Here is a 25,710-nt window from a genome sequence, read left to right on the forward strand (position 1 = left end):
AAGACCCCAACCTCCATGCCGCTCACTCTTTCCTCCCCTTCTAGAGGGAAAAGAAAAAAAGCCAAGGGCACTGGACATGGGAGAAACAGATTTAAAGATGGACTCAAGGGGAAGAGGCTGTTAGTGGAACAGCTGTATGGTGCACGGGCTCTGCTTATCAGAGAGGGTAGGGCCAGAAATGGGGAGCCAAGCACACAACCAGAGCGAAACAATCTCAAAACACTGCTCCATTTCTCTCTAAGAACATCCTCCACACTCCCCCAACCCCAGGTCAGCAGCGCTCTTCCCAAAGGAGGTGCCCGGGCTACATGGTAGGTCTGGCCCTGCAAATGGGGGTGGGGTGGGAGCAGTTCCAGGAACGGTATGAAGAGGGGGTCCTAGGTCTCCAAAGTCTCCACGCGGTCCCCAATTACCTTCCCAAGCTGATGGGGACCGTCCACCGTCTTTCCATCGTCATCTGGTCCCCAGCTGTTGAGAAACACCCAGTGGGAAGAGCCAGAGCCAGGCTGTGGCTGCCCACCCGGGCCCCCCAGGCTCAGCCGGCCGTCCCTCCGCCTGGGCCCTTCCTCTCCTCCCAAGGGCTCCAGCTCCGGACTCCCACGATGAAAGGACATAGGGGTCAAAGGTCCAGCCCTCACTCCAAAGTGGAAAACAGAAGTACGTGCTAAAGTTCTTCTTGTCCTTGGAAACTTTCCCAGTTTAGGACTACTTTAACCTGACCCTAAAAACCCTTTCTCAGGTCCCCAGGGAGTACAGATTGGTAGAGATGGATGGGACCTAGGGATCTAACGCTAGGCTTGATGGCAGAGCACCGGCGAAGGGAGTATCTGTGAAAGCTCTTGGGTCTGAGGAGTTCTCCATTCTTTCTCTGAAAGGAAATGTCCATGTGGATAATGCCATGCATTTACAGGAGACACTGCTTGGGGAAGAGCAGGTGCCATCAGTGCTGGGGGGCAGCCCAGCCTCAGCCCCTCCTTATCAAACACCCCCTCCCCTCCATAACCGTAACCTGGAGCTGCAGGTGTGTTTCTGGGGGGTGGTGTGATGGGGCCTGGTGCTGGGTGTCCAGCTCTGCTGTGGTTAGAAAGGAATGCCCAATTTCTTCCAGAGCCTTCTGAGTTTGATAAACAGATAAACACGAGGCAGGATGGAGCACTCCTCGTGTGGGAACCTGATTACTGGGGTGACAAGGGGCTTAAGGCTGAGAACCCAGGCGCTGGGGGTCTGGAGAAATGAGGGCAGTGGACTTACAGGCTGAACCCAGTGGGGAGAGCCCTGCTGGGACCTGCCCGAGTCAGCCCATCCTGCTGTTCTTCGGTTGGAGGATTCGCCCAGTGCCTGAGCCTCTGGCCCCCTCACCTTGTGCCTGGCTCTGCCTCACCTGCAACTGTAGATGTCATTGATTTGATAGTGCTTGTTGAACGCCACAGCCTCCATGCTGTCTGTCAGGGGTCCATCCAGTACCCGGATACCTAGGCGGTGAAGGCCATACCGGCTCCTCAATAATGCTGGCCCCCTAGACGGGGAGCTGGGTGCTGGGGGCCCCCCTGTGGAGACTTACTTTTCCTCTAAGTACTCTTGGTTATTTTGAATTTTTATACCATGTGCATGTACCTGTCCAGAAATATTTTTTAACATAATGCTAAATCTTAGACTTTAAGGATCCTGGGGTCCGGTGGGAAGATGCAGAGCCTAGAACGTAGGGAATCCAAGGTCCCCTTCTTATGTGCATCCTTAATCATGTAAAACACTGCAGTGGTGCTTGACACACAGAGGGTATTCAATAGATGGTACTCATCAGAATTACTCCTCTCGTGGATGCCTAATCTCACCCAATAAAATGGGGTGGGTCACGTCCTGGTGACCACATAGGGCGGAATGGAGCTTTCAGAAGGGACTTGGGCCCTGAAGGTTTCTGGCTCCCTCTGTAGCCCCATTCGCAGAGAGGGCTGCTGACCTCTGCTGGAGTGTAAGAGGAATACAGCCAATCTATTCCAACCTCAGAAATGCAGGTCCCAAGCATTTATGAGGAATCACGCAGACAGCGTGTCTCCATGCATTCCCTTCACCTTCTGCCTCGATGGACAAAGACCGAGAGGCAGAGGAGCCGCAGTACCACCCCAGCGGGGGCCAGGGCTGTTCCGCTCTCCTGAAAGGGTGGAGAGCAGACGGTGACCATCAGAAGGGCTGGGAACGGGAGAGCTGGGAGAAGGGAGAGGGGCCTCCACAGACACACGGGGGTCACGGAGGAAGGGCAGACCAGGAGGCACTTGGTAAACCATTAACATACAAATACAGCATGGATGAGGATAAGGAGTTATCATCACAATGGACTGAGCATTGACAGGGCGTAACCATGATCAGAAAAAGGGAGGAGCTGTCTGAGTAGGTGGGGCCCGGGCCTCCATCTCCCATCCAGAGCATTTCATACTTTCAGCTGTTTTATACAGTGGGGTTCACTGCTAAAAACATGTTGGAAACACAGTGCATTGAAAAAAATCAATGAACCAATACGTCCTGCAGATACCTACTTAGAAGCTTAACCTTTGCTTTCTGCTGTGTGTTGAGAGTGAAATAAAGTCGGGTTGGAATTCACGGGGGAGGGACAGAGGATGGACAGCTATACAGGAGGAATGTACCGAGGCTGGACTGGAGGTACCTGCTATGCGGCTCCCATACGCCACTCCCACGGCACAGAAGCTGTTGTTGGGCACGGCAGCGATCTCTCCTGCACACCTCGTACCGTGGTGGTTGCCATTCTCCACATCCGGGTGGGGCATGGGGTCAGGGTCGTTAGAGTTGAGGTCATAGCTGCCCTCGGGGCTCTGAAACAAGGTGGGGGAACGGGCGGAGCATGTGGTCACTCGCTGGTTACAAGGGTTCAGGTCTTGGAGCTCAGGGAGAGAGGGGAACTGGGATTTGGGGGCTCTAAGCCAGCACCGTGGGTCCATCTCTGCAAACCACATGGGCTGTGAGATATGAGGACAGGACACCTTGAGGCAAAACTGAGAAGTGCTGCAGCTCTTGGAAAATTTCTCTCTTGGCCACTACAGATGTGCCTAGGAGCCGCTTCCATGGTGTGGGAAGCCTGGGATAAAAGAGGTTTGGGGCTACCTAAAAGTCAGGCTTTAAGGAACTTGTGCAGAGAGGGAATCTGCCCGCAGGGGCCACTCCTTACTCCCCAGGGCAGGGAGTGGCAGCAGGAACCAGGAAGTGTCTCCCTTGCTGAGTTGGAGCCACGTCCAGTGACTTAGCTACCAGGCTGGAAGGCTGGCTGCGAAAAGGAGTAGATGAAGAACACCATCCCACCTTCCAGGCCCTTTTTTTTTTTTTTTGCGGTACGCAGGCCTCTCACTGTTGTGGCCTCTCCTGTTGCGGAGCACAGGCTCCGGACGCGCAGGCTCACTGGGCATGGCTCACGGCCCCAGCCACTCCGTGGCATGTGGGATCTTCCCAGACCGGGGCACGAACCCGTGTCCCCTGCATCGGCAGGCGGACTCTCAACCACTGCACCACCAGGGAAGCCCTCCAGGCCCTTTTATTTGGCCCAATGACCTCTAAGAAAGGGGACAGGCCTGAGGGAACATCAAGAATCAGGTAAGGCCCGGCGGTGGCTCGGGTCGTTCCAGTGCCACTCACATAGTTGGGTGCGATGTCCTGGATGGTATGCTCCACACCGTCGTCCACGACCACCACGGTCACCCCTTGCCCGGTTACATTGCGCTCCCATACACCTGTCACGTTGATGTCCCTGCCGGGGCTCCGCCGGTTATTCTGCAGGAGAGACAGGGTCAGGAACTATTCTCTGAGCCCTGGGAATCCAGTGACACGCAGTATAGCCCATAGAGAGACAAGTTACAGCGAGCAGCCCCTGTGCACTCTTGGCCACCGTCAAGGAGCCAGAGAGAGGTTGTAGACCAATAAGGGTAGGTGGGGACAGAGCTAAGGAGGGACACGTGAGAGCTTTGCCACAGCCTAGGTCTCAGGAAAGCCTGGCATCACTCACAGGCAATAAGGGTGAGAAGGTGGCTAGGGTCAAGGGTTGGATGATATGATTCGTAGGCCATATGACATATATTATATTAACACCGTACAGTATAACGTTACCAGTTAACTCTTGTAAGTGTTTCCCACGTGGGCACAAGTACATTAGTTCACTTAGCCATAACCATAACCATTACAATCTCCATTTGACAGAAAGGGAAACTGAGGCACGGAGACGCTAAACAGTGCACCCAAAGGTACACGCTAGTCAGTGGCAGGCGGCCCAGGCAGCCTGGTCCCAGGACCCACGCCCAGCCATTGCAGTCCGCCGGCTCTCTGGATATGAGCACAGGGAAGGTGGAGCCCGAGAATGAAGCCCACTGTGGAAGCCCACAGAAATGTCTCCTCAGGCAAAGGATGGGGACACTGAAGAGTAACAAAGACAAGAGGCCACTAAAGCACCGGGTACCCCCCGCCCAGCCACCTGAAGCCAGAAGCTGCAGGGCTGGACTCACCAGGTGCCACTGCTGCGGGTACTTGGGGTCATTGAAGTGGACGCTGCGCTTGGTCCGCTTGAGCAGCCTCTGCTCTGAGTGCCAGCTCACAGCTTCGTGCCTGGCCAACACGGCCTCCACCTGCTGCCGGACGGCCTCCACCTGCGGGGCCTGCCGGTGCCCTGCCGGCTGGACCAAGAGGTAGTGCCCCTGGAGCTCCCCGATGCGTCCTGCATTCACCAGCCCTGCCGCCTGGGCCAGGGCATCTGCCCGCTGCTCCAGCGACTGTTCTTCCCTTTCGCCTTCTGGGCTGTCCACACGCACTGCCCAGCTCAGCCCCTCCAGACCCTGGGCCCCAGGCCCACCTGCCCCCACCAGGCCCATCACCCAGGGAAGCAGTAGGAAGAGCCCGGCTAGCTCCAGGCAGAGGCAAGTGGGCCTGGGGCCCAGGGGGGCATCTGAGTGTGGCACTTTCTGCCTCCCCTTGGGCATCAGAGCAGAAGGCTGCAGACAAAGAGAAAGGACATCAGAGGTAAGAGCGCGATAACACGGCACACCTGGAAATCCCTAAGCCGTGCCTTTTAAATCATTAAACATGTGATCCTCTCCTGTTATTCACAGTTATCTCTGACCAACAGGGATAAGCCCCCAGGGGCAGTGTGGACCAGCACGAACCCCGGTGGGTCCCTCACTAGATAATCAAGCAGGATGTACAGCTGCTAACAGGCACCGTGCTGCTCTTTCCCACTGTTGCCATGAAAAGGGCTCAAAAGTCACAGGACTCCTGCAAATTCCTGGCAGAGTCATGACCGTTCTTTAGAAGAGACCCTCCTCCCTTCTTCAGAGACGACAGAAGTCTTTCCCCAGCTGACGTCTTGGTCCCCTTGTCCTGAGGGCTAACTCCCCGCAGTGGGGCCCCGTTCCCACCTGGACCCTGAGTGAGGCTGAGCTCCTGGTCTGGCTAACCACCTCACGCTCATTTTGTGCAAACGGAGAAAAGGCATCCCTTTCGCTGTGAGCAGTGGTGACTCCAGGCACAGACTGCAGACCTGTAGGCCCCAAGAAAACAAGAAATGGTGTCCTCCCAAACCCAGCGGAGCAAGCAGAGGCCGGCCACGAACTCTAGGATCCGTGATCAAAGAAACTGCAAGTGACTAAGTATCATTTCCAGGAATCCCAAATAGGTCACAGACTAGAACTGAACTGGTCCAGTAAGGCCAGATCAGTACATAACCCAGAAACCGTACTTCTCGACCTAAACGTCAGGCCATCGTCTTTTCTTTTTTTCCTAGATGCCTAGAAGAGCGCTTGAACTCTTAGCAAAAACCCCTCTTGAAAAAGTAGGTGGTACTGCTCCCTAGAAGTCCAGGGGGTAGCTAACTTCCTGATTTCTGTTCCTGTGGATGCCAGGGGAAGTAAGAGTAGGCGGGAGGCGGGTGAAATGGGGAAAACCCGAGCATGCAAACAAAACTGAACAGGCGTTAAGAGGCAAGTGGACACCCTGGGGAGAAGGGGTGATTGGAAAGCAGCACTAAAGGGCTACCCTTAGTCACTAGCTCAGCAAGTCGGCTGACAAGTGAGGGCTCAAGCTCTAAACCTGGGACTGCCACCCATGGTTTGACAGAAGAGCCAAATGAGAACTGGTGGGCAACTGTGGGGACAGAGACAGGTGAATACGTGACAGAACATGTGTGTCCCTATTGGTGGCTGGGCTTCAGAAGCATCTGCTCTCTACGGGGGTGGGGTGTAGGGGGGGTCACCTTGAGGTAGGGCTTAGTACCCACACCAATATGCAAATGGATTAGTCTCAAAACATTACATAACATGGGTATTTTACCGAAGTCTCTTTGGAAAGGGAGAAGGGGGCTTCCGCCACCTAACATTTCCCTCCCCAAATCTACATATCTCCTCTCTTTTCCTCTGAGGTTCCCGGGCAAATTCCTCCCTGCGCTCCAGCAGCGTCGACTGTCCCAAGATATTCAGGTGTCCTTCCCAGTGTGCATACAAAAATCTTGTTAGATAGCCTGATAGTGACCCAACTAGGCAGGCTCCTTCAATCTCAGTAGAGCCCACAGATTTCCGGAAGAGAGGAGAAACCTGACCACTACATCCTCCAGTCCCTCTGGCAGAGCAGTACCTTAACCCCACCCCAGCCCTCACCCTAGGCTTCTGGGTAAGGAAACTTAAATACCCTCTGAAAGTAGATCTCAAACTTCACCCAACTGCTAGGCGTGTCTTTACAGCTCTGAGGTGCCAAGAGAGAAGAGGAATGATACGGGCAGCCCAGAGTCCAAGATTCTGCTCCCAAGAGACTGTCCTCCTCGCAACCTCTACACCTGTTCCTAGAAACCAGGCTGCGTACCGGGGTCAGTTTCATTGATTTCCCCCTCCCTGGCCTCAACTGCCCCGTTCAATGTGCCCCTCTCCTCGGAGGACCCACACTATCCTGGATCCAAGACTCCGTGGCCCCGTCTCCCTGGGCTCCCCCACGCCGGGACTGAAGGCGCCCTCTGTGCGGCTCCCTCGTCCTCAGACACCGGCTGCCCCCAAGTTCTAGGCCACCCGGACTTCCAATGCCCCGCCCCCACCGAGTTCTCAACTCACCCGCCTGGCCGCAGCTGCTGCCGCCGCCTCCTTGCGGAAACTCACGGCTTCCCGGGAGCCCGAGAAGCCAGTGACAGTAGCATCACTTCCGCCCAGCGGCGCAGCCAATCAGCGACGGGTCCCTCGGCCGGCCCGACCAGCCGGGAGCAACTGGCTGTAGGGGGCCGGCTCCTTCGGGCATCCTCCACTGAGAGAGCAGCGTGTGTGGGTGCTCCTCGCGAGGGCCCACCGCCCCGAGTTCTCGGGGCATCTTCAAGAGGGACCTTCTCTATAGGGACGGTCCTCTCCTTCATGGTGTCCTCTGGAAAGGGCATCTCGGTTGCGACCTTTAAAAACACCTCGTTCCTGTTCTTCCTCTGATCGTCATGACCCCGACTCTCCCTGTAATCTTCCTAGAGGGGGTCCTCCCTCCACCGAGTCTCCTTCCTTCTCGAGGTCGCATCTCCCTTAGTCCCTGCGCCCCGGGAGAAGTCCACTAGTATCTTAGGGGCTTCCTCAGCGTCCGCGACCCCTTGACGGTGCCGGCTCCGGCCGCCAGAGGGCGCCGTCGGGGGCGGCGCAGTGCCACCACGGCCTCTCCTCTGCCGGCCGAGCCATTTGCACCTGTGCGAGCAGTAATGGCGATCTGGGGCCTGTTTTCTCCCGGGAGCCTCGTATAATTTGATGAGGGAAACTGAGGCACAGGGGGTCTCCGGCCTGGGACTGAAGTGTGGACACAGCCCAGCCTCCATGCCTGCCCTATGCGCTCTTGGAGGGTCAGGGATGTACCTGGGATGCTATTAAAATAAAAACAAGAATTTAAACATGCAACATCTCTTACTTGGATTACCGTGTTTTTCAGCTTCTCATTTTCATGCTGGAGTAACCAAGATTCTCATACTCTGGCACCTTTAGTAACTCTAAAGAGTCTGTACTTTCCTCAGTCAGTGGTTGTCAGACTTTTCCCATCTGTGGGGAACCCAGAGTAAAAGTGAAAGATACTTGGATTGCCCAATAAAATATTGCTTTTTCTCTCTCACACGAACATCTCCAAATTAATGGAGAATGCTTTTAATGTAACAGCCATAAAATGATTTTAAAACGTAAGCTATTATTGATGTTAGGCCCCAAATCACAGCCTTTGTAAATGATATTAGGCAAGGTAGGTAGGCATGTGGATCATTTGGAAGATTCTCATGGTCTGTGAGACTGCATTTCTCCTAAAGTGAAAAAGCTTTGCGCACATATGTGTGTGTGTGTGTATATATATATATATGTGTATATATATACATATACATACACGTACATATATAGTGACGTGAGGATTGATATCCCTTGGGACCTATTGCATGTAATGGCTCTTTTAATATCCTACTAGAGAATACCCTTGAGTGTTTTCTTCTGGAGCCCAGCTTTTTCTTTGTGTTTCTTTCCTGATATGACTCTGTTGTATGGACATGCTGAGAGGGTGAGATATATTTGTTTTGAAATTTTGGAACTTGTAGCCTGTACTTTGTTTCTGAATGTGCAGAGCATGATGGCAGCATCTGAGGTCGCTGGCGTGGTGGCCACTGCTCCCAGTCCTCCGGAATCCTCGTCTAGTGTATGTGCTTCCAAACCAGACGAAGTTCTCCCAGATGGTCTAAGGTAACGTGTGGACTCTCAACTGGGAAGATTTCATTTGGGTAAAGGGCTTTGGAGATGGGCTTCTTACAGAAGTGTAGTTCGTCTTTCCCCTTTTTGGCTCTAGTGACATTGCATTAGATGAAGCTCTTTAAAGGTAGGGACTATCTGATCTATATTTGTATGTCTGGTACCCAACACAGTATCTGACACTCAGCAGGCATGCTAATTATTTGTTGAATAAATAGATTAAAATACAGGGGGTCAAACTCATTTGAAAATGCAAATATTTCCCACCTTCTCCTACATGGACTATCTGTTTATTTAACTCTATGTTTATATGTTACATCTGTGTGTGTGTGTGTATATATGTGTGTATATATATATATATACACACACACATTATATCTGATGTATTAGACACGTGTATATGTATCTATGTCTATCTATAGGTAAATAGATAGCTTTATTAATATGGCTTACTGCTTCATGTATGTATTTCGCTTTCCAGCTAAACTCTTGAGGACAGGAACTATGAATACCCAACCTTGTTTTACAGTGCTTAAAGCATTGTTATGTATAATGTTGTACTAGGTTGACTATGTATCCTACCTCAACTCTTTTTTTAATTTAATTTTTATTTATTTATGGCTGTGTTGGGTTTTGTTGCTGCACGTGGGCTTTCTCTAGCTGCGGTGAGCAGGGGCTACTCTTCGTTGCGGTGTGCGGGCTCCTCATTGCGGTGGCTTCTCTTGTTGCGGAGCATGGGCTCTAGGCATGCAGGCTTCAGTAGTTGTGGCATGCGAGCTCAGTAGTTGTGGCTCGCTGGCTCTAGAGTGCAGGCTCAGTAGTTGTGGTGCACGGGCTTAGTTGGTCCGTGGCATGTGGGATCTTCCTGGACCAGGGCTCGAACCTGTGTCCCCTGTGCTGGCAGGTGGATTCTGAAGCACTGTGCCACCAGGGAAGTCCCCTACCTCAACTCTTTTGTAGAGTACCTAGAACCTAATACAATAGATAACACTGTGCTAGCAGCTTTATATGTGTTAACACATTTAATTCTCTCAACAATCTCAGCAGGTAGGTGCTAATGCTATTATTCCCATTTATAGGTGAGAGAACTTGAGACACAGAGAGGTTAGTAACTTGCCTAAGGTTACAAAGCTATGTTGGAGTCAGTGTTTGAACCCAGGCTCGTCTGACTCCAGCGTGCTTAATAAATGTAACAAATGTGTTGCATTTGTATTTATTACTTGTTACTTGTTATTAAGTGGGTAATGGGGAAAATGTTAAGTAAACCTAACCGTAAACTTGGATCTTCATTTTATAACTAAAATCAGACACCTACTACTGGTAATAATAATAACAGCTAAGGTTTATTGAGTGTTTGGTGTGTGCCAGAACTAAATACACCAGATGCTTTATCTCATGTAATCCTCACAATAATCTTACTAGGCAGGTAATATTATTTCTGTTTTACACATGAAGTTAAGTAACTTGCCCAGAGTTAAACAGCTAGTAAATAGCAGAGTCAGGATTCACACCCAGGTACTGTATCTGCCCAAATTTACAATTAAGTGTCCCCCCGACCCCGCCACCACTTAACCTCCAGCAAGGAATCAGCTTAGAGTATTTATAAAGATTTTTCATGTCACAAGGTTCTGTCTCTGTTGTTTTATTTTGAACAGTAGGTACTATTGAGGAAAGGAAGGCACAATGATCTGAAGCCTCAGTCAGTACTAGTTTGGAGTCCTTAAGGGCATAGTTGACAGAAGCAGTTGTTTTTTTTTTGTTTTGTTTTTTTTTTTAATGGCAAAGGAATTTAACACACATTATTCCTGGTAAAAGACTTACAGTCGTGAATGTTGGATGCCATTGTAAATAGGTTTTGAAGATCTCTTAAAAGCAGTATGGTAAAAAAAAAAAAAAAAAAAAAGCAGTATGGTAAATGGTTGTAGCAAACAATAAAACAACGATTTCAGTGTATACATGTGTGTGTATTTGTTATCTGGGGTAAAAGTTCTGCTGACAGCTTCAATTTTGGATTCAAAATCGTCAGTACTTCAGGCAACTTGAAGTGAAGATGCTATGCTCTGGAAAGCTGTTGGTGGTTCTGGTCAAAGATCTGTAAAATGAATTTGAATGAAAATTATTTTTGTGAAACGAGAGTGGAATTTAAAACAATATTTCTCAGTCAATATTTTATTTATTAAAATATGTGGAACAAAATTAGTACATGTACCTAAATGAAATATTCTAAGTAACGGCAGGCTGTTTCACCTGCATCCCCCCAAACCTTTGGCTCCTCAGCGTCATTTCTGTGTGACCGTTCACTGCGGACTGTCTCCTGAACCCAGCTTCTTCACCACCACACCATACTCCCTGCATGTGGGACAGGAATCACTGGGTGGAAACTAAGTTCCTTTTCAGTTGGCTAATTTGGAGGGGTTTATATAGTCTCGTTTTGTTCTTCTAGTGGTTATGTGAAAAGTATTATATATTTAAGCCTCTTTAAGATTGGGTGAAGAGAGAAACCTTTTATCTTATGTTTTTGATAGCCCCAAAGACCCTGCACAGAAGCACAAGAACTCGCCTCTGTCGAGTGTAAGTAACCAAACGATAACCAAGGAGAATAGCAGAAATGCCCATTTGGAACACCCAGAGCAGAATCCTGGTTCATCAGCAGGTGACACTTCAGCAGCGCACCGGGCGGCTTTAGGAGAAAACTTGATAGCCACGGCCCTTTGTCTCTCTGGCGGTGGGTCTCAGTCTGATTTGAAGGACGTGGCCAGCACAGCGGGAGAGGAGGGGGACACACGCCTCCGGGAGAGCCTCCACCCCGCCACTCGGTCTCTTAAGGCAGGGTGCGATACAAAGCAGCTTGCCTCCGGGAATTGTCCTGAAGAGAAGGCCCCGCAAGCCTCCATCCTAAAGGAAGGGAGCAGGGACACAGGCTTGGATTTCCCACCTGTGGTGCCTCCAGCAAATGGGGTTGAAGGAGTCAGAGTGGATCAGGATGATGATCAGGATAGCTCTTCCCTGAAGCTTTCTCAGAACATTGCCGTCCAGGTCAAGTATCAAGTTTCTACTACTAAAACGGAATTTGGGCTTTTAATTTTTTTTTTTTTTTTTTTTGTTGAGGGCAGGAGATATTTCTTCATAGTTGGTGGAGAACTACTCTGTCTCGTTTTTTTACTGGCAACTCTCATACTGTTTTCATACGGTGCTCTGTGATGACTTCATTCTGGTGTTCAATAAGTAACAGCCCGTGTCTAATCGTGGCGACCAGGAGCTTCATGACCTACATACAATCACTTTCACTGAGTAATTGATGAGCGTAGGTCATTAGCATTCATATTTCCTATCTTCGACCTTGCAGGAGGAATCCTTGTTAATTCTCTGACCTACATCTTAGGAAGTACGGGGTATCCTGCCTTCTAGTGACTGGTGTGCTTTTTTGTAGCAGGAAGGATGAGCACAGTAAATTGTAGGGGCCAAAATTCTTATCTGAGTCTCGAGCTTGTCTCTCCATCAGTTGTTGGGTCTTGTTCAGCTTATTTTGTGGGGTAAATGCTTCATGCTACATGGATGTCAGTGGACATTTGCCAGAACTACAGTTCTCTTGCTATGAAGCTGATAAGGGGAGAGAGCAAAAAGTTAACTTCTCAGTTCCTTGTGGCAGATTTCTCGGTGAAAGGACGAGAGCAATTCTGCCTTTTAGAATGTCTCTGAACAGTTCTGAATATAATTGTTTCTTTCTTTATAGACTGACTTTAAGACGGCTGATTCAGAGGTAAACACAGATCAAGATATTGAAAAGAATCTGGTAAGTAGTTAAACTGCGATTGTTCATGTATGAAACCATTAATGCAGAAGATCTAGAGTCACATCATCTCAGTTGGAAAAGGTGCAGGAACCTCCTTTATAAAATCCCTGACAGATGGTCAGCTAACTTCTACTTGATCACCTCCAGAGATGGGAAGCTTACTACTCATGAATCAGCATATTGCATTTTGAAAATAGCTCTTATTGTTAGATCTTATTATGAGGTGAGAACAGAACCACTAAAACTTCTTGTTATAGTTCTCTCTTGAGCTACGTAGAGTAAATCTAAATCCCTTTACTTGTTAGCCCCAAATATATTCAAAATGTTTTTTTAAATGCTTTTTCCTCTTATCCTTTAAGTCTGAACCTTTCCAGGTGAAACATCCCCAGATATTTTTTTTTTTTTTTTTTTTTTTTTGGCGGTACGCGGGCCTCTCACTGTGTGGCCTCTCCCGTTGCGGAGCACAGGCTCCAGATGCGCAGGCTCAGTGGCCATGGCTCAGTGGCCATGGCTCACAGGCCCAGCCGCTCCGTGGCATGTGGGATCTTCCCAGACCGGGGCAGGAACCCGTGTCCCCTGCATTGGCAGGCGGACTCTCAACCACCAGGGAAGCCCCCCAGATGTTTTTTTAACATTCTTCTTTTCTTCATATGATATATTTTTCAGTCTTTTCTTCAACCTGGTTACTTTTTCACCTAGACACGTTACACCTTCTCAATGTTTCTTTTGCAATGTGATCCTGAGAGCTAAATGTAGTAATGCACATACAGTGTAATTACTTCACTATACAATGGAACTGTTGTGTCATTCTGTGATGACATTCTACACACCATTTCCTAAGCTGACATCGTCACACTGTGGAGCTTTCACTTTTACTCCATCAGGTCTTTTTCTCATGTATTGCTTAGTTGTATCTTCCAATTTTATGCCTAGGTAATTATTATTATTTTTTTTGAGCGTCACTTTTTAAATCTGTTTTTTACTTTAAAATAGGTAATTGGTTTTTAAAACTTAGAGAACTTCACATTTATTTTTGTTAAAGTGGTCCCCTTGATCTTTCCCTGGCATTTTGTGGTAAAACTTCCACCCTGTAAGTGTGTGGATATCTGAATGTTCATTTTTCAAGAGGAAGGATAATGCTAGAAAAGGCACCCTAAGTTCAGGAAGGGGTCTTTAGGGTAAGATATGTTAATTGAATGGAAATAAAGAGGAAAACCAGGTAAGAAAGTGGATATTTGGTGCAAGTTGAAGAAATTGAGGGGCAGATGGAAAGAAGTAAGTTATTGGAGTACATTAACCACATGAAAACTTTTAAATAGAGAGTAGCAACTCAGGAGTTATTTATAACAGGCAAGTAAAAAGATCCTAGAGATGAGAGACCTGATGGCGATGTGCTGGGTGAGAACCAGGCTAGGAGAGAACCTCCAGGAGAAGGAGGAGAAGTCGCCTTTTCTTGAGCATTTATTCTAACCACTTTACACGGAGTGTTTATTTGGTCCCCACAGTTGTAAGGCAGGGTTTCGTTGACCATATAGCAATTGAAGGGGCCAACTAAGAGGTAATAGATAAGCTTTAGCATCAGTCTGAAACAGGGGTGGAAACTGGCAAGCCATTAGGCCAAAAGAGGCCCAGGGTTGTGTTTTGTTTGGCAGTATTCTTTTGGGTGGTGGTGTGGCCCACATGCTGTAATTTTTTAAATTATTATTATTTTTAAAATATTTATTTATTTAATTTGGTTGCGCTGGGTCTTAGCTGCGACAGGTGGGCTCCTTCGTTGCGGCTCCAGGGCTCCTTAGTTGTGGCACACGAACCGTCAGTTGCAGCATGCACGTGGGATCTAGTTCCCCGACCAGGGATAAGGTATTAAGCTTAGTGGCAATACAGGGAACTTTGCTCCTGTTTTACTTGCTACCCTTTTCATGCATTTACAGTAATTGCCCACTGCCTGCATTTGAAATTGTGACTCCTGCTTCTCAGGACCAATACACCATCAATGAAACAAAGTAACAATGTGTAATCCTTTGGCTTATTAAGATGAGAATTGTATCAAGTAATTTGCTGTATGCCTTTAAGCCATCCATTTGTATGTACTAATAGTATGTACCTTGAGACTTCTTTCTGTGAAGACTAGTTTTTTTCCCCATTCTGTGTTGTTAAAAAGATGCATTATCGGGCTTCCCTGGTGGCGCAGTGGTTGAGAGTCCGCCTGCCGATGCGGGGGACACGGGTTCGTACCCCGGTCCGGGAAGATCCCACATGCTGCGGAGCGGCTGGGCCCGTGAGCCATGGCTGCTGAGCCTGCGCGTCGGGAGCCTGTGCTTCACAACGGGAGAGGCCACAGCATTGAGAGGCCCGCGTACGGCAAAAAAAAAATGAAATAAAATAAAAATTTTTAAAAGATGTATTATGGACAGAGAGGTACCATAAGGAAGTAGAGAGAGAAGAAAAGAATCCTCTAATCTACTAGTTTTCATCAATTGGTTCTTAACCGTTAATTTTTCTTGGGTTAAGGTCCTCTTTCAGAATCTTTTGAAAACTTTGAATTCTCATCTCAAAAAATTTTATACACACCTATCCATAGACCTCAGGTTCAGAATCCCTTTAAAGTTATGATGCTAAGGTGTCATCTGTTTAGGGAAATTTAGTTACATTTCAGTACATGGACTAAGGACTAGCTTATCCCAAAGCTAGAGTCCCATCTTGAGAGCTTATTTTTTTATTATCATAGTGTGATAAGTTTTTCCCTATTCACTTCTAAAACCTTTCTTTTCTTTGAAAGTAGTTATCGTCTAATGAACAAATTCAGTTTAATGCTCTGTTTAAATTTTACACTGGTTACCTTATACCAAATGTGCTTTAAATTGACCCTCTAAGTTTTAGTGTTCCTTTGAAATGTAATCATTACTTTTCTTGATTTATTAATGGGGGGGAGGCAGAGCTGAACTGTGACCCTTAGAAGCTTCACCTCTTTTATTGACTTATTTATTTATTGGCTGCGCTGGGTCATGGTTGTGGCATGCGAGAGCTTTAGTTGCAGCCTGCATGCGGGATCTAGTTCCCCAACCAGGGATCAAACCCGGGCCCCCTGCATTGGGAGTGTGGAGTCTTACCCACTGAACCACCAGGGAAGTCCCAGAAGCTTTACTTCTGCTCCCTATTTATATGAGAGCTTGCCGATTTGACCAATCTGAATACCAAGTGCCCCAGAACTCTTTGGTGGATCTGCCAATTTGTAGTGCTAATGACCAGTAAGGAGTCCAGTTTCTGGATGCATTTTGAGTAGTTGATCTGTTCTTTGTTTTTGCTCGTTCTTCTTCCTCCTAATAGATAAAATACCTTATTTCTCTTATTCCCTACTGCAGGGAAATTAGCCTATAAAGGGTCAGTTAGTAGATATCTTAGGCTTTGTGGGCTATATGTGCTCTTTTGTAACCACTCCACTCTGCTGTTGTAGTGTGAAAGCAGCCAGCCAGCTGTCGGGTATGGCTGTGTTCCTATAAAACATTTACTTATAAAAACAGACGGTGGGACCTCCCTGGTGGCACAGTGGTTAAGAATCTGCCTGCCAATGCAGGGGACATGGGATCAAGCCCTGGTCCGGGAAGCTCTCACATGCCACAGAGCAACTCAGCCCTTGCGCCACAACTACTGAGCCTGTGTGCCACAGCTACAGAAACCCGCGCACCTAGAACCTGTGCTCCGCGACAAGAGAAGACACCGCGATGAGAAGCCCCCGCGCTGCAATGAAGAGTAGCTCCCGCTCGCCACAACTAGAGAAAGCCCGTGCACAACAATGAAGACACAATGCAGCCAAAAATAAAACAAATAAAATTTAAAAACAAAAATAGTTGATGGCTGGATTTGGCCCACACGCCATAGGTTGCCACCCTCCATCTTAGCACAGTGTTGTACAATAGAATTTCCTTTAACGACGGAAGTGTTCTGTATCTGTGCTGTCCAGTATAGTAGCCACTACTCACGTGTAGCTACTGAGTACTTGGAATGTGGTAAGGTGACTGAAGAGCTGGATGTTTACATTTGCTTATTCTAATTAATTTAGCTACAGCATCGGACACTGCAGCCATAGCGCCCTGCATGGTGCCTTGAGCAGGGACATGGTGAATGTTTCTTGCAATGAAATTGGCGAATTAAACTTCTCATCTGTTGTTACCAATAGGATAAAATGATGACAGAGAGAACCCTGTTGAAGGAGCGTTACCAGGAGGTCCTGGACAAGCAGAGGCAAGTGGAGAATCAGCTCCAAGTGCAATTAAAGCAACTTCAGCAAAGGAGAGAAGAAGAAATGAAGAATCACCAGGTATTCTGCTTATATTAAAGTTGGCAATAAGTAAAGTATAGTCCCTAATCAGACTTTACTTTTGTTTTCAAATTAATAGAAATAAAAAAGCAGTATTTAACTTTTTAATGGTTATCATAGAATTTTTTTTTTTTTTTTTTTATATCATAGAATTTTAAGGATAAACAAGAACCTTCGAGGGCATCTCGTCCAAACTCTCACTCCTATTTTGGTTCAGAGAGGAAAGGATTATTTATTTATTTACTTTTTCGGTACGCGGGCCTCTCACTGCCGCGGCCTCTCCCGTTGCAGAGCACAGGCTCCGGACGCGCAGGCTCAGCGGCCATGGCTCACAGGCCCAGCCGCTCCACAGCATGTGGGATCTTCCCGGACCGGGGCACGAACCCGTGTCCCCTGCATCGGCAGGCGGACTCTCAACCACTGCACCACCAGGGAAGCCCAGGATTATTTATTTAACATATTTGTTTGACTGCCTACCTGGAAAGTCATTTGATTAGACTCCTGTCTCACACTGTATTTTAAAATACAATTCTAAGTAAATTAAAAATATACATATAAAAACTGGAAAAAAATTTTAAATCAGAAGAAAATTTAGAAGAATATTTATATACCTGAAGTTGCAAGAGGTCATTTTAACCCAGGCAGAAAACCTAGAAGATTTTTTAAAATTAATTATATATAATTAAACTTTTTGGCATGGCAAATGATGTAGAAAACAGTCAAAAGATCAATATTAGACTGAGAGAAAATATTTGTAGCACATATGACAAAGGGTTTAAGATGACATTCTGAGATTCCTACAAATTCATGGTAAAGGCCAAACAATGTAGAGAGACCAGGAAAAGTTACTGTATTACTTTCCTATTGTAATAGTTTTCTACTGTGATAGTTTCCCATTGCTGCTGTAACAAGTTGTCGTGAATTTAGAGCTTAAAGCAACACGTTTATTATCTTACAGTTCTGTAGGTCAGAAGTACAACGTGGGTGTCACTGGGCTAAAATCAAGGTATTAGGAGGGCAGCATTCCTTTCTGGGGACTCTAGGGGAGAATACATTTCCCTGCATTTCTGGCTTCTAGAGGCTGTTTGCATTCCTTTACCTGTGGCCCCCGTCTCCATCTTCAGAGTCAGCAACGTTGCATTTCTGTAACTGTTCTTCCCTAATCACATCTTCCTCTGATCACAACTGGGAAAGTTTCTCTGCTTTTAAAGACCCATTTGTGGTTAGATTGGGCCCACCCCGATAATCCTATCTCCCTATAGTGTTGTCTCCCTATCTCTTTTGCTATGGAGGGTAACGTAGGTTCCAAGGAGTAGAACATGGACATTTTTGTGGGGAAGAGGTTATTATTTTGCCCATAACAGTCACAAACAGTAATTCACAGAAGAGGAAAAGCAAATGGGTAACAAATGTATGAAAATAAACTCAGCCTTACTAGTGTCGATCCATTTGTATAGCAAATATTTTTTGAGTTCCTGATGTACGCTCTGAAGATTTAGTGGTGAACGAAACAGTCTCTGCCTTCATTGAATGCTTATTCTAGTTGGAGGAGACAGACAATAAAAACAGTAAAAGAACAGGAGGTAGTGAAATGCTCATTAAAATTACTAGATACCATTCCTCCCTCTTTCCCAAGAGATTGGGAAAAATGAAATAAGTTGTCAAAGGTAAGGAAAAATGAACTCTTTTTAGACATTGGTAGGAGTGTGAATTGTTATGACCATTTTAGAAAAGATATTAGGGCGACTTCCCTGGTGGTCCAGTGGTTAAGACTCCAAGCTTCCAATGCAGGGGGCACAGGTTCAATTCCTGGTTGGGGAACCAAGAATCCCGCATGACGTGCAGCGTGCCAAAAAGTTAAGTAAATAAATAAACAAGTAAATAAGTATATAAATAAAGTCTGAAGAAAAAAGATATTAGGAATTGTCACTTAAAATTTTTAAATGTATATATACCTTGACTTAGCAGTCTCATTGTTAGGAGTCTATTCTACAGAAATAAAAGCTTTTGTATGAAAATATAGGCATACAGGATGTTTATTGTAGTATTATTTGTAGTTACAAGAAAACTGAAGTCAGCCTTCACAGGATGGACTCTTGACAGAGACTGGTTGACTAAATTCGTTATATACATGTCATGTCGGGTTATACAGCTATTTTTTAGTTTGATCTATATTTATCGATAGTATGCTCATGTCAGGTGAACAAAAGCAAGATGCAGAATAGTGTATATAAAATTACCTCATTATAAAGAAAACAAAAAAGCAAATACGTATGTAAGTACACATGTATTTGTGTAAGAATGGAGAAAGATGTGAAAGCATAGAACAAAACGCTTAACACATTGATTACTTTATGGGTGGAATTGGTGTGAATTAGGGGTGACTTAACTTTATTACTTTTTGTTTGACTTCTTATTATAAATATATATGTATATAGTTAAATAATTTAAAAAGAACAAAGATAACCCCTACGCATAATAAAGTAGAGCCGTAACAAAACAAAACAAGAACATATTTGTTGGAAGTTGCAAACTCCCACCCTGTGCAAGAATGCCTTTCTCAGCAGTCTTGACAGGTGTTCATTCAGCCTTTATATGAGCACCAGTAGTGGAGAGCTTATTGCTTCACAAGGCAGTAAATTCCGTTTTTGAACAGTTGTGATTGTTAGAAATTCTTTTCTCCTGTTGAATTGAAATCTGCTTTATTATAACTTACTCCCTTTTGGGACTTTTTTGACTGCTTTTGGGACTACTCATCACCAGATTCCTTCAATTCAATTTGAAATCACTAAAGTCAATATGTTAATTTGAGATAGTTGAAAGTAACCTTCAGACCAAAAGAACTAATTCATTTCCTTCTTTATTTGTGTGTGACTATAATTGTGCGGGACTTAGGAGATATTAAAGGCCATCCAGGACGTAACAATAAAGCGAGAAGAAACAAAGAAGAAGATAGAGAAAGAAAAGAAGGAGTTTTTGCAGAAGGAGCAGGATCTGAAAGCTGAAATTGAGAAGCTTTGTGAGAAGGGCAGAAGGTAAATGATGCTGTTAAGAATAAAAACCCTGGGTTTATGTGTGTGTGTTTGTACGTAACAGGCCGGTTCTATTTGTGTTTCTACTTTCTTTTCTTTCAGTCTAATTTTTATTTGAAAAACAAGTGCACAAATTAAAATCCTTGAGTGATTTTAGCTTTTTCAGCACCCTATGTTAAATTTAATAAAAAGTGTTTCAGGGATTCATCAGTACATTGAAATAACAGCAGCTCATTGTTTGGTCCCAAGTCTGATCAGGATTTTGATATATATCTAACACCTATTTCACTTGCCTTATCTGATGTTTTACAGTTTAGGCTATGAGGCTACTTTGCTTATGTTAAATTCAGCACCAAAACTAAATTTCAAACTAACATTGCAAGCTGTTTGCAAAGCTATTTAATGGATCTGTGTGCTTTTCAGGGTACTGCAGCAAGGCTAAGGCGGGCATAGAATTTGGTCATAGTTTCAATTTTCTAAGTTTCTTAATGTGACCTGTTTGGAAGTCAAAATAGTTGTGAATATTGTGATTTTATTTAAATTCTACTAAAATGCATTTTTATTTATCAAGAAAATCTTGGCTTGCTAATGTGTCCGAGAGCTAAGTGAAAAGTAGCGGGATACTTGGAAAATGATTCAGCAAATGAGGAAAGATGATAAATAAGACAGGACATTTTGGAATAATTGGGAAAATTTGAATATGGATTACGTATTAGGTAATATTGTATCAATGGTAAATATTTTGCGTGTGATTATGTAGAAGGTTCTTATTCTTAAAAGATACTTGCTGAAGTTTTAGGGGTTGTCATGATGTCTATAACTTTCAGGTGGTTCAGAGGGCGAAGTAAAGTAAATGTGGCAAAAAGCGTTAACAGCTGGTGCATCCAGATGACGGGCATGTGTTCACGTTCACTGGACTACTCTGTTACCTTTTCTGTTGGTTTGAAATTTTCAAAGAAAAAGTTGCAGGAGTGGGGGTAGATATAGGGAGAAATTAGCCAGGCAATGAATAGGGAAGAAGACATTGCAGGCAGGGGACCTACAGACGAGAGAGATTAGCAACTGAGACCTGAGGTAGAGAGGAATGAGGCTAGTGGAGGAGGCAGAAGCCCAATCACAAAGGCTCAGATCCCGTGTAAGGAGTTTGAGATTTTCCCTGATAGTGAGAGACTGGAGAGTTTTAAGGAGGGGGTGGGGATCAGAGGATGAGATTTGCACTTTATTTATTTATTTTCAATTAAAAAATTTTTAATTGAAGTATGGTTGATTTATAATATATTAGTTTCAGATGTACAACGTAGTGATTTAAAACCTTTATGGATTATATTTAAAGTTGTTATAAAATGTTGGCTGTATTCCCTGTGCTGTATACTATATCCTTACAGCTTATTTATTTTATACACAGTAGTTTGTACTTCTTAGTCCCCTACCCCTATCTTGCCCCTCCTCCCCATCTCCCCATTGGCAACCACCTGTTTGTTCTCTGTGAGTCTGTTTCTGTTTTGTTACATTCACTCATTCTTTTCACTTTTTAGATTCCACATGTAAGTGATGACATACAGTATTGTGTTTTTCTATCTGATTTATTTCACTTAGCATAATGCCCTCCAGGTCCATCCATGTTATTGCAAATGGCAAAATTCCATTCTTTTTTATGGCTGAGTAGTATTCCATTGTGTGTGTGTGTGTGTGTGAATGTGTGTGTGTGTGTGTGTGTGTGTGTGTGTGTGTGTATGTATTACCACATCTGTGTTATCCATTCATCTGTTGTTGGACACTTAGGTTGCTTCCATATCTTGGCAACTGTAAATAGAGATTTGCAGTTTAGATAGATGATGACGCCAGTTGGAGAATAGACTGGAGTAGTGTAGAGGACCAGTTAGGAGACTTATCTGTCAGAGCCTGCGTTACAATAATGGTGGCCAAAACTGAAGTGCTGCAGTGGGGAGGAGAGATGTGAATCCATTTGTAAGGTGTTAGGGGTAGCACTAATAGGTGGACAGGGAAGAGTTATAGAAACGCCCATATTTCTGGCTTGGAAAATTGGGGAAATAATGGGGTTTTCTAGTAAGATGTCTTATTCAGTTACCCACTTTACAAGTTTCAAGTTAAATTCTACCTCCTTTGTAAAATCTTCCTTACCCAGTTCTTCCTGAACTAATCTCTCCCTCCTCAGAACATCTATACAGCTCTCTGCTGATTTTGCTTATTTTTATTTTTTATTTTTTTTTTTGCTGTACGCGGACCTCTCACTGTTGTGGCCTCTCCAGTTGCGGAGCACAGGCTCCAGACGCGCAGGCTCAGCGGCCATGGCTCGTGGGCCCAGCCGCTTCGCAGCATGTGGGATCTTCCTGGACTGGGGCACGAACCCGTGTCCCCTGCATCGGCAGGCGGACTCTCAACCACTGCGCCACCAGGGAGGCCCGGGTCTTCTTTTTTAAAATGCTCTGAGCCTGCCTGATGAACTCGTGATAGAGTAAATAGCAGATCAAGGGAGTTAATGTTGGAAGCATTACTTTGGATGTGATATAAGAGTTTATGCTATATTGAAATTGACAGGGTGCAAGAGGATTCTTTTTGGAAATTTCTCACCAAATGCTAGTTTATTTAACTGGTATGCTTTGAAGTCCTAATAGCTTGTCTGGCAATCAGTAAATCTAGTGAGCATTTCTTAGGTGCAAAGCAGTGAGCCAGACTGTTCAGCATCCTGTATTTTGACCACAGCCTTCAGTCCTTCCAGCTTTCTGTCTCATTCCCAGTAAATGTACAATTTAACATCAAGTCCTCTTTCTTGTTTTTTGACTTCATTCCAGTTTCTCCCAGTCCTCCAGCTCCCTGGAAGCATTTCTTTGCCTAGCCAGACTGGACTCATGGTCTATTACTTGAATTTCTCCCTTACCATTACCATCAATTCTGTGGAGGCTTGTTCCTTTCCTTTCATTTTTCCATAGTACTCCAGTCCTGGGCCAAGTCAGCCCCCACACCTACCCCCCCACCCCGCCCCCTCCAACATCTCTATTCTTCTTATACTTGGGCTGCTGAGGGCTGCTGCAGGTGATCACACAGCTGTGTGTCTTGAGGCCAGAATAAATTTGACTTTCAAAAACACCCGGATCCTCAGGACTCCCTCTTCCTCTGAGGGCTGTCCCTAACTATTACCTCTCTTTCTAAACTTTCTGTCTCCACCACTTCTCTCCTTAGTCTTAGCAAATGATCTTGCCTTTTATTTGACTGAAAAAATAGGGGCCATTGAGTAAACCTTCCTTCAGTTTCTTATCAGCAGATACATCCATCTTTTCTTCGTGTCCTTGTATCTGAGTCTAAACTACCTGTGTGTGAATCCTGTTCCCTCTTGCTTTTCCCACTTCTCCATAAGTGACACCACACTCTCCTCCAGTGACTAAGCTGAATAACCAAGTCATTCTGAATTCTTCTCTTAACTCCTCTCTGCTTTACCAAGTCCTGTAGATTCTTAATATTAATTGTCCCTTTCTCTCCATTCACTCTGCCACTCTTAGTTCAGGTTTCTATCAGTTCTCCTAGATTCTGAGGCAGGCTACTAAACATTCTTTGCCTCCAGTCTCCTCCATTTTCATTGGTCTAGTACAAATCTGTCGAAGAAATCTGTCAAAGAATACGGATCTGATAATGTCATTTCCCTGCTTAAAGTCCTTCATAGTTCCTAGGGTAAAGTTTAAACTCTTTAGTTTAATATAAGAGGCCCTCAATTATCTAGTCCCTGTTTATGTCCCTAGCTGCATCTTTTACCATTCCCCCAAACCACCATGCTAGTTTATATCTAACTACTACATGTTGTATCCTGAACTCACTTAAAACTCAGCCTGTATCAACTGCTCTAGAAAGCTTTCCCAGATACTCCCCTTATCCTCCCCTTCACACACCCTGACCATTTAATTTAGATGACCCTTCTCCGTATTCACCTAGCATGGTGTGTATGCTTCTGTCATAACACTGACCTCTGATGGTCTTTTGTGTTTATCACATTATATAGTCAGCTTCCTGAGGGCAGGTATTTCGATTATCTATCGCTGTCAAAAAACACTGTAGAACTTAGCATCTTAAAACAGTAACAATATTTTATTATTTCTCTCAATTCTTTGGGTTGATTGAGTCTCAGATGGATGGTTCTTCTAGTGTCCTTTGGAGTCCTTCCTGTAGCTGCCGTTATGTGGCAACTGGGGCTGGAATGTCCAAGATGGCTTCATTCATATTTCTGCCTTGGCAGGGGCACGTGGAAAGCTGAGTTCCGGTGGGACTCTGGGATGTCTAGGCCTTTTCACTCTATCTCTCCACGCTGTCTCAGGACTTTTTCCTCTCCAGGTGGTCTTTCCAGCCAAGGAGCCAGATTTCTTACTTGGTGGCTCAGGGCTCCCAAGAGTACAAAAGTGGAAGTTTCCAGGCTTTCTTAAGGCATAGACTTGGGACCAGTACAGTGCTACTACTGTGGCATTCTGTTGGTTAACATGAGTGACAGGGCCAGCCCAGATTCAGTGTGGGAGGGGACTGCGAGGAGGAGGCCTGGTTCACTGTGAGGACTCCATTTTTGGAGATTTGCTACCACGGCAAGTAACACATCTTGTTTAACTTTTTCTGCTCAGCATGTAATAGTTTCTTTTAGATACGGGAAATCATAGCAGTTATATAAACAGGGGTTACATAATTGGAGGTGTTTTAGAAGTATGCAGGATGAATTATGAGGAGAGACAGAGGCTGGGACATCAACCAGCAAGCTCTTACAATAAAGTGAGTTTATAAGAATTATTATAAGACTAATGGTGGTTGAATGAAAAGGGAGAAATGGATTTAGGAGGGATTGGTGTCGGATTATTTTAAGGATTAGGACAGAGGGAGAAGTCAAAAATAACTTCATTGTTTTGACCCTGGGTAACTCTGTACCGCCATGGACAGTAATTGGGAAGCAGAATACCAGTTCTAAATTTTGAGGATAAAGTAATACTTTTGATGATACGGGACATGCAAGTTAAAATACTTAGTAGGCAATTAGAAATGGGAGACTTGAATACAGAAGAGATGCTATGTCTTCATTTGGAGTTGCGTATAGGTGATAGTTAAAATGATAGGAGTGAATTTTCTGTGGGAAAAAGTATAGAGTAGGGCTCAGTTCTGAACTTTGAGGTACACCTGCAGTTTGGGAGTAGAAAGAGGAAGAGAAGGCAAAAAGAATAATCAGAGAAGGAAAAGGAAGCAGTTTAAAATAGTAGTATAGGGTTTCAACGGGAGAAGGTGGTTAACAGTGTCAGAAACTATAGGGTAGGAAATGAGAACCAGGTCTGAATAAAGGCTATTGGTAATTTTTTAAAATTTATTTATTTATTTATTTATTTATTTTTGGCTGCACTGGGTCTTTGTTGCTGCACTAGGGCTTTCTCTAGATGCGGCGAGCGGGGGCTACTCTTCATTGCAGTGCACGGGCTTCTCATTGCAGTGGCTGCTCTTGTTGCGGAGCACGGACTCTAGGCACACGGGCTTCAGTAGTTGTGGCGTGCAGGCTCAGTAGTTGTGGCTCACGGGCTCTAGAACGCAGGCTCAGTAGTTGTGACGCACAGGCTTAGTTGCTCTGCGGCATGTGGGATCTTCCCGGACCAGGGCTCGAACCCGTGTCCCCTGCATTGGCAGGCGGATTCTTAACCACTGCGCCACCAGGGAAGTCCCGCTATTGGTAATTATTGAATGTAACCAATAGGGATTTTTAGGTAGAGGAATTAGGTTATTGGATTGATTTTTTTCCCCAATATTTTATTATGAAAAATTTCAAGCATTCAGAGAAACTGCAAGTATTGTACACTAACACTCACCACCTAGATTCAGCAA

General features: G+C 45.4%; 2 protein-coding genes across 5 annotated transcripts in view; one reads left to right on the plus strand and one right to left on the minus strand.

Annotated features, from left to right (window-relative positions):
- The window catches only part of PCSK7 (proprotein convertase subtilisin/kexin type 7), a 24,090-nt gene extending 16,894 nt beyond the window's left edge, over positions 1 to 7,196 (minus strand). For all 3 annotated transcript variants that reach the window (XR_003004018.1, XR_003004017.1, XM_024751659.1), the window contains exons 1-7: positions 7,083 to 7,196; positions 5,406 to 5,527; positions 4,500 to 4,982; positions 3,640 to 3,774; positions 2,660 to 2,825; positions 1,382 to 1,472; positions 414 to 468 (exon numbers count right to left, since the gene is read on the minus strand). Coding sequence is in view for 1 of the 3 variants with exons in the window: in XM_024751659.1 (XP_024607427.1) it covers positions 414 to 468; positions 1,382 to 1,472; positions 2,660 to 2,825; positions 3,640 to 3,774; positions 4,500 to 4,970 (918 nt within the window). In the remaining 2 variants the exon portion in view is untranslated. The remainder of the gene's footprint in view (positions 1 to 413; positions 469 to 1,381; positions 1,473 to 2,659; positions 2,826 to 3,639; positions 3,775 to 4,499; positions 4,983 to 5,405; positions 5,528 to 7,082) is intronic.
- A 1,368-nt stretch (positions 7,197 to 8,564) lies between these two features.
- Positions 8,565 to 25,710, plus strand: part of RNF214 (ring finger protein 214) — a 49,121-nt gene continuing 31,975 nt past the window's right edge. Inside the window, exons 1-5 of one of the 2 annotated variants that reach the window (XM_024751684.1) lie at positions 8,565 to 8,708; positions 11,240 to 11,750; positions 12,448 to 12,507; positions 16,685 to 16,825; positions 19,721 to 19,860. In XM_024751684.1, the coding sequence (XP_024607452.1) occupies positions 8,596 to 8,708; positions 11,240 to 11,750; positions 12,448 to 12,507; positions 16,685 to 16,825; positions 19,721 to 19,860 (965 nt within the window). In that variant the 5' untranslated portion in view covers positions 8,565 to 8,595. The remainder of the gene's footprint in view (positions 8,709 to 11,239; positions 11,751 to 12,447; positions 12,508 to 16,684; positions 16,826 to 19,720; positions 19,861 to 25,710) is intronic. The other variant, XM_024751685.1, reaches the window with a different exon arrangement.

This window comes from Neophocaena asiaeorientalis, unplaced genomic scaffold, assembly GCF_003031525.2.
Source record: "Neophocaena asiaeorientalis asiaeorientalis breed wild unplaced genomic scaffold, Neophocaena_asiaeorientalis_V1.1 scaffold479, whole genome shotgun sequence".
NCBI classification, from domain to species: domain Eukaryota; kingdom Metazoa; phylum Chordata; class Mammalia; order Artiodactyla; family Phocoenidae; genus Neophocaena; species Neophocaena asiaeorientalis.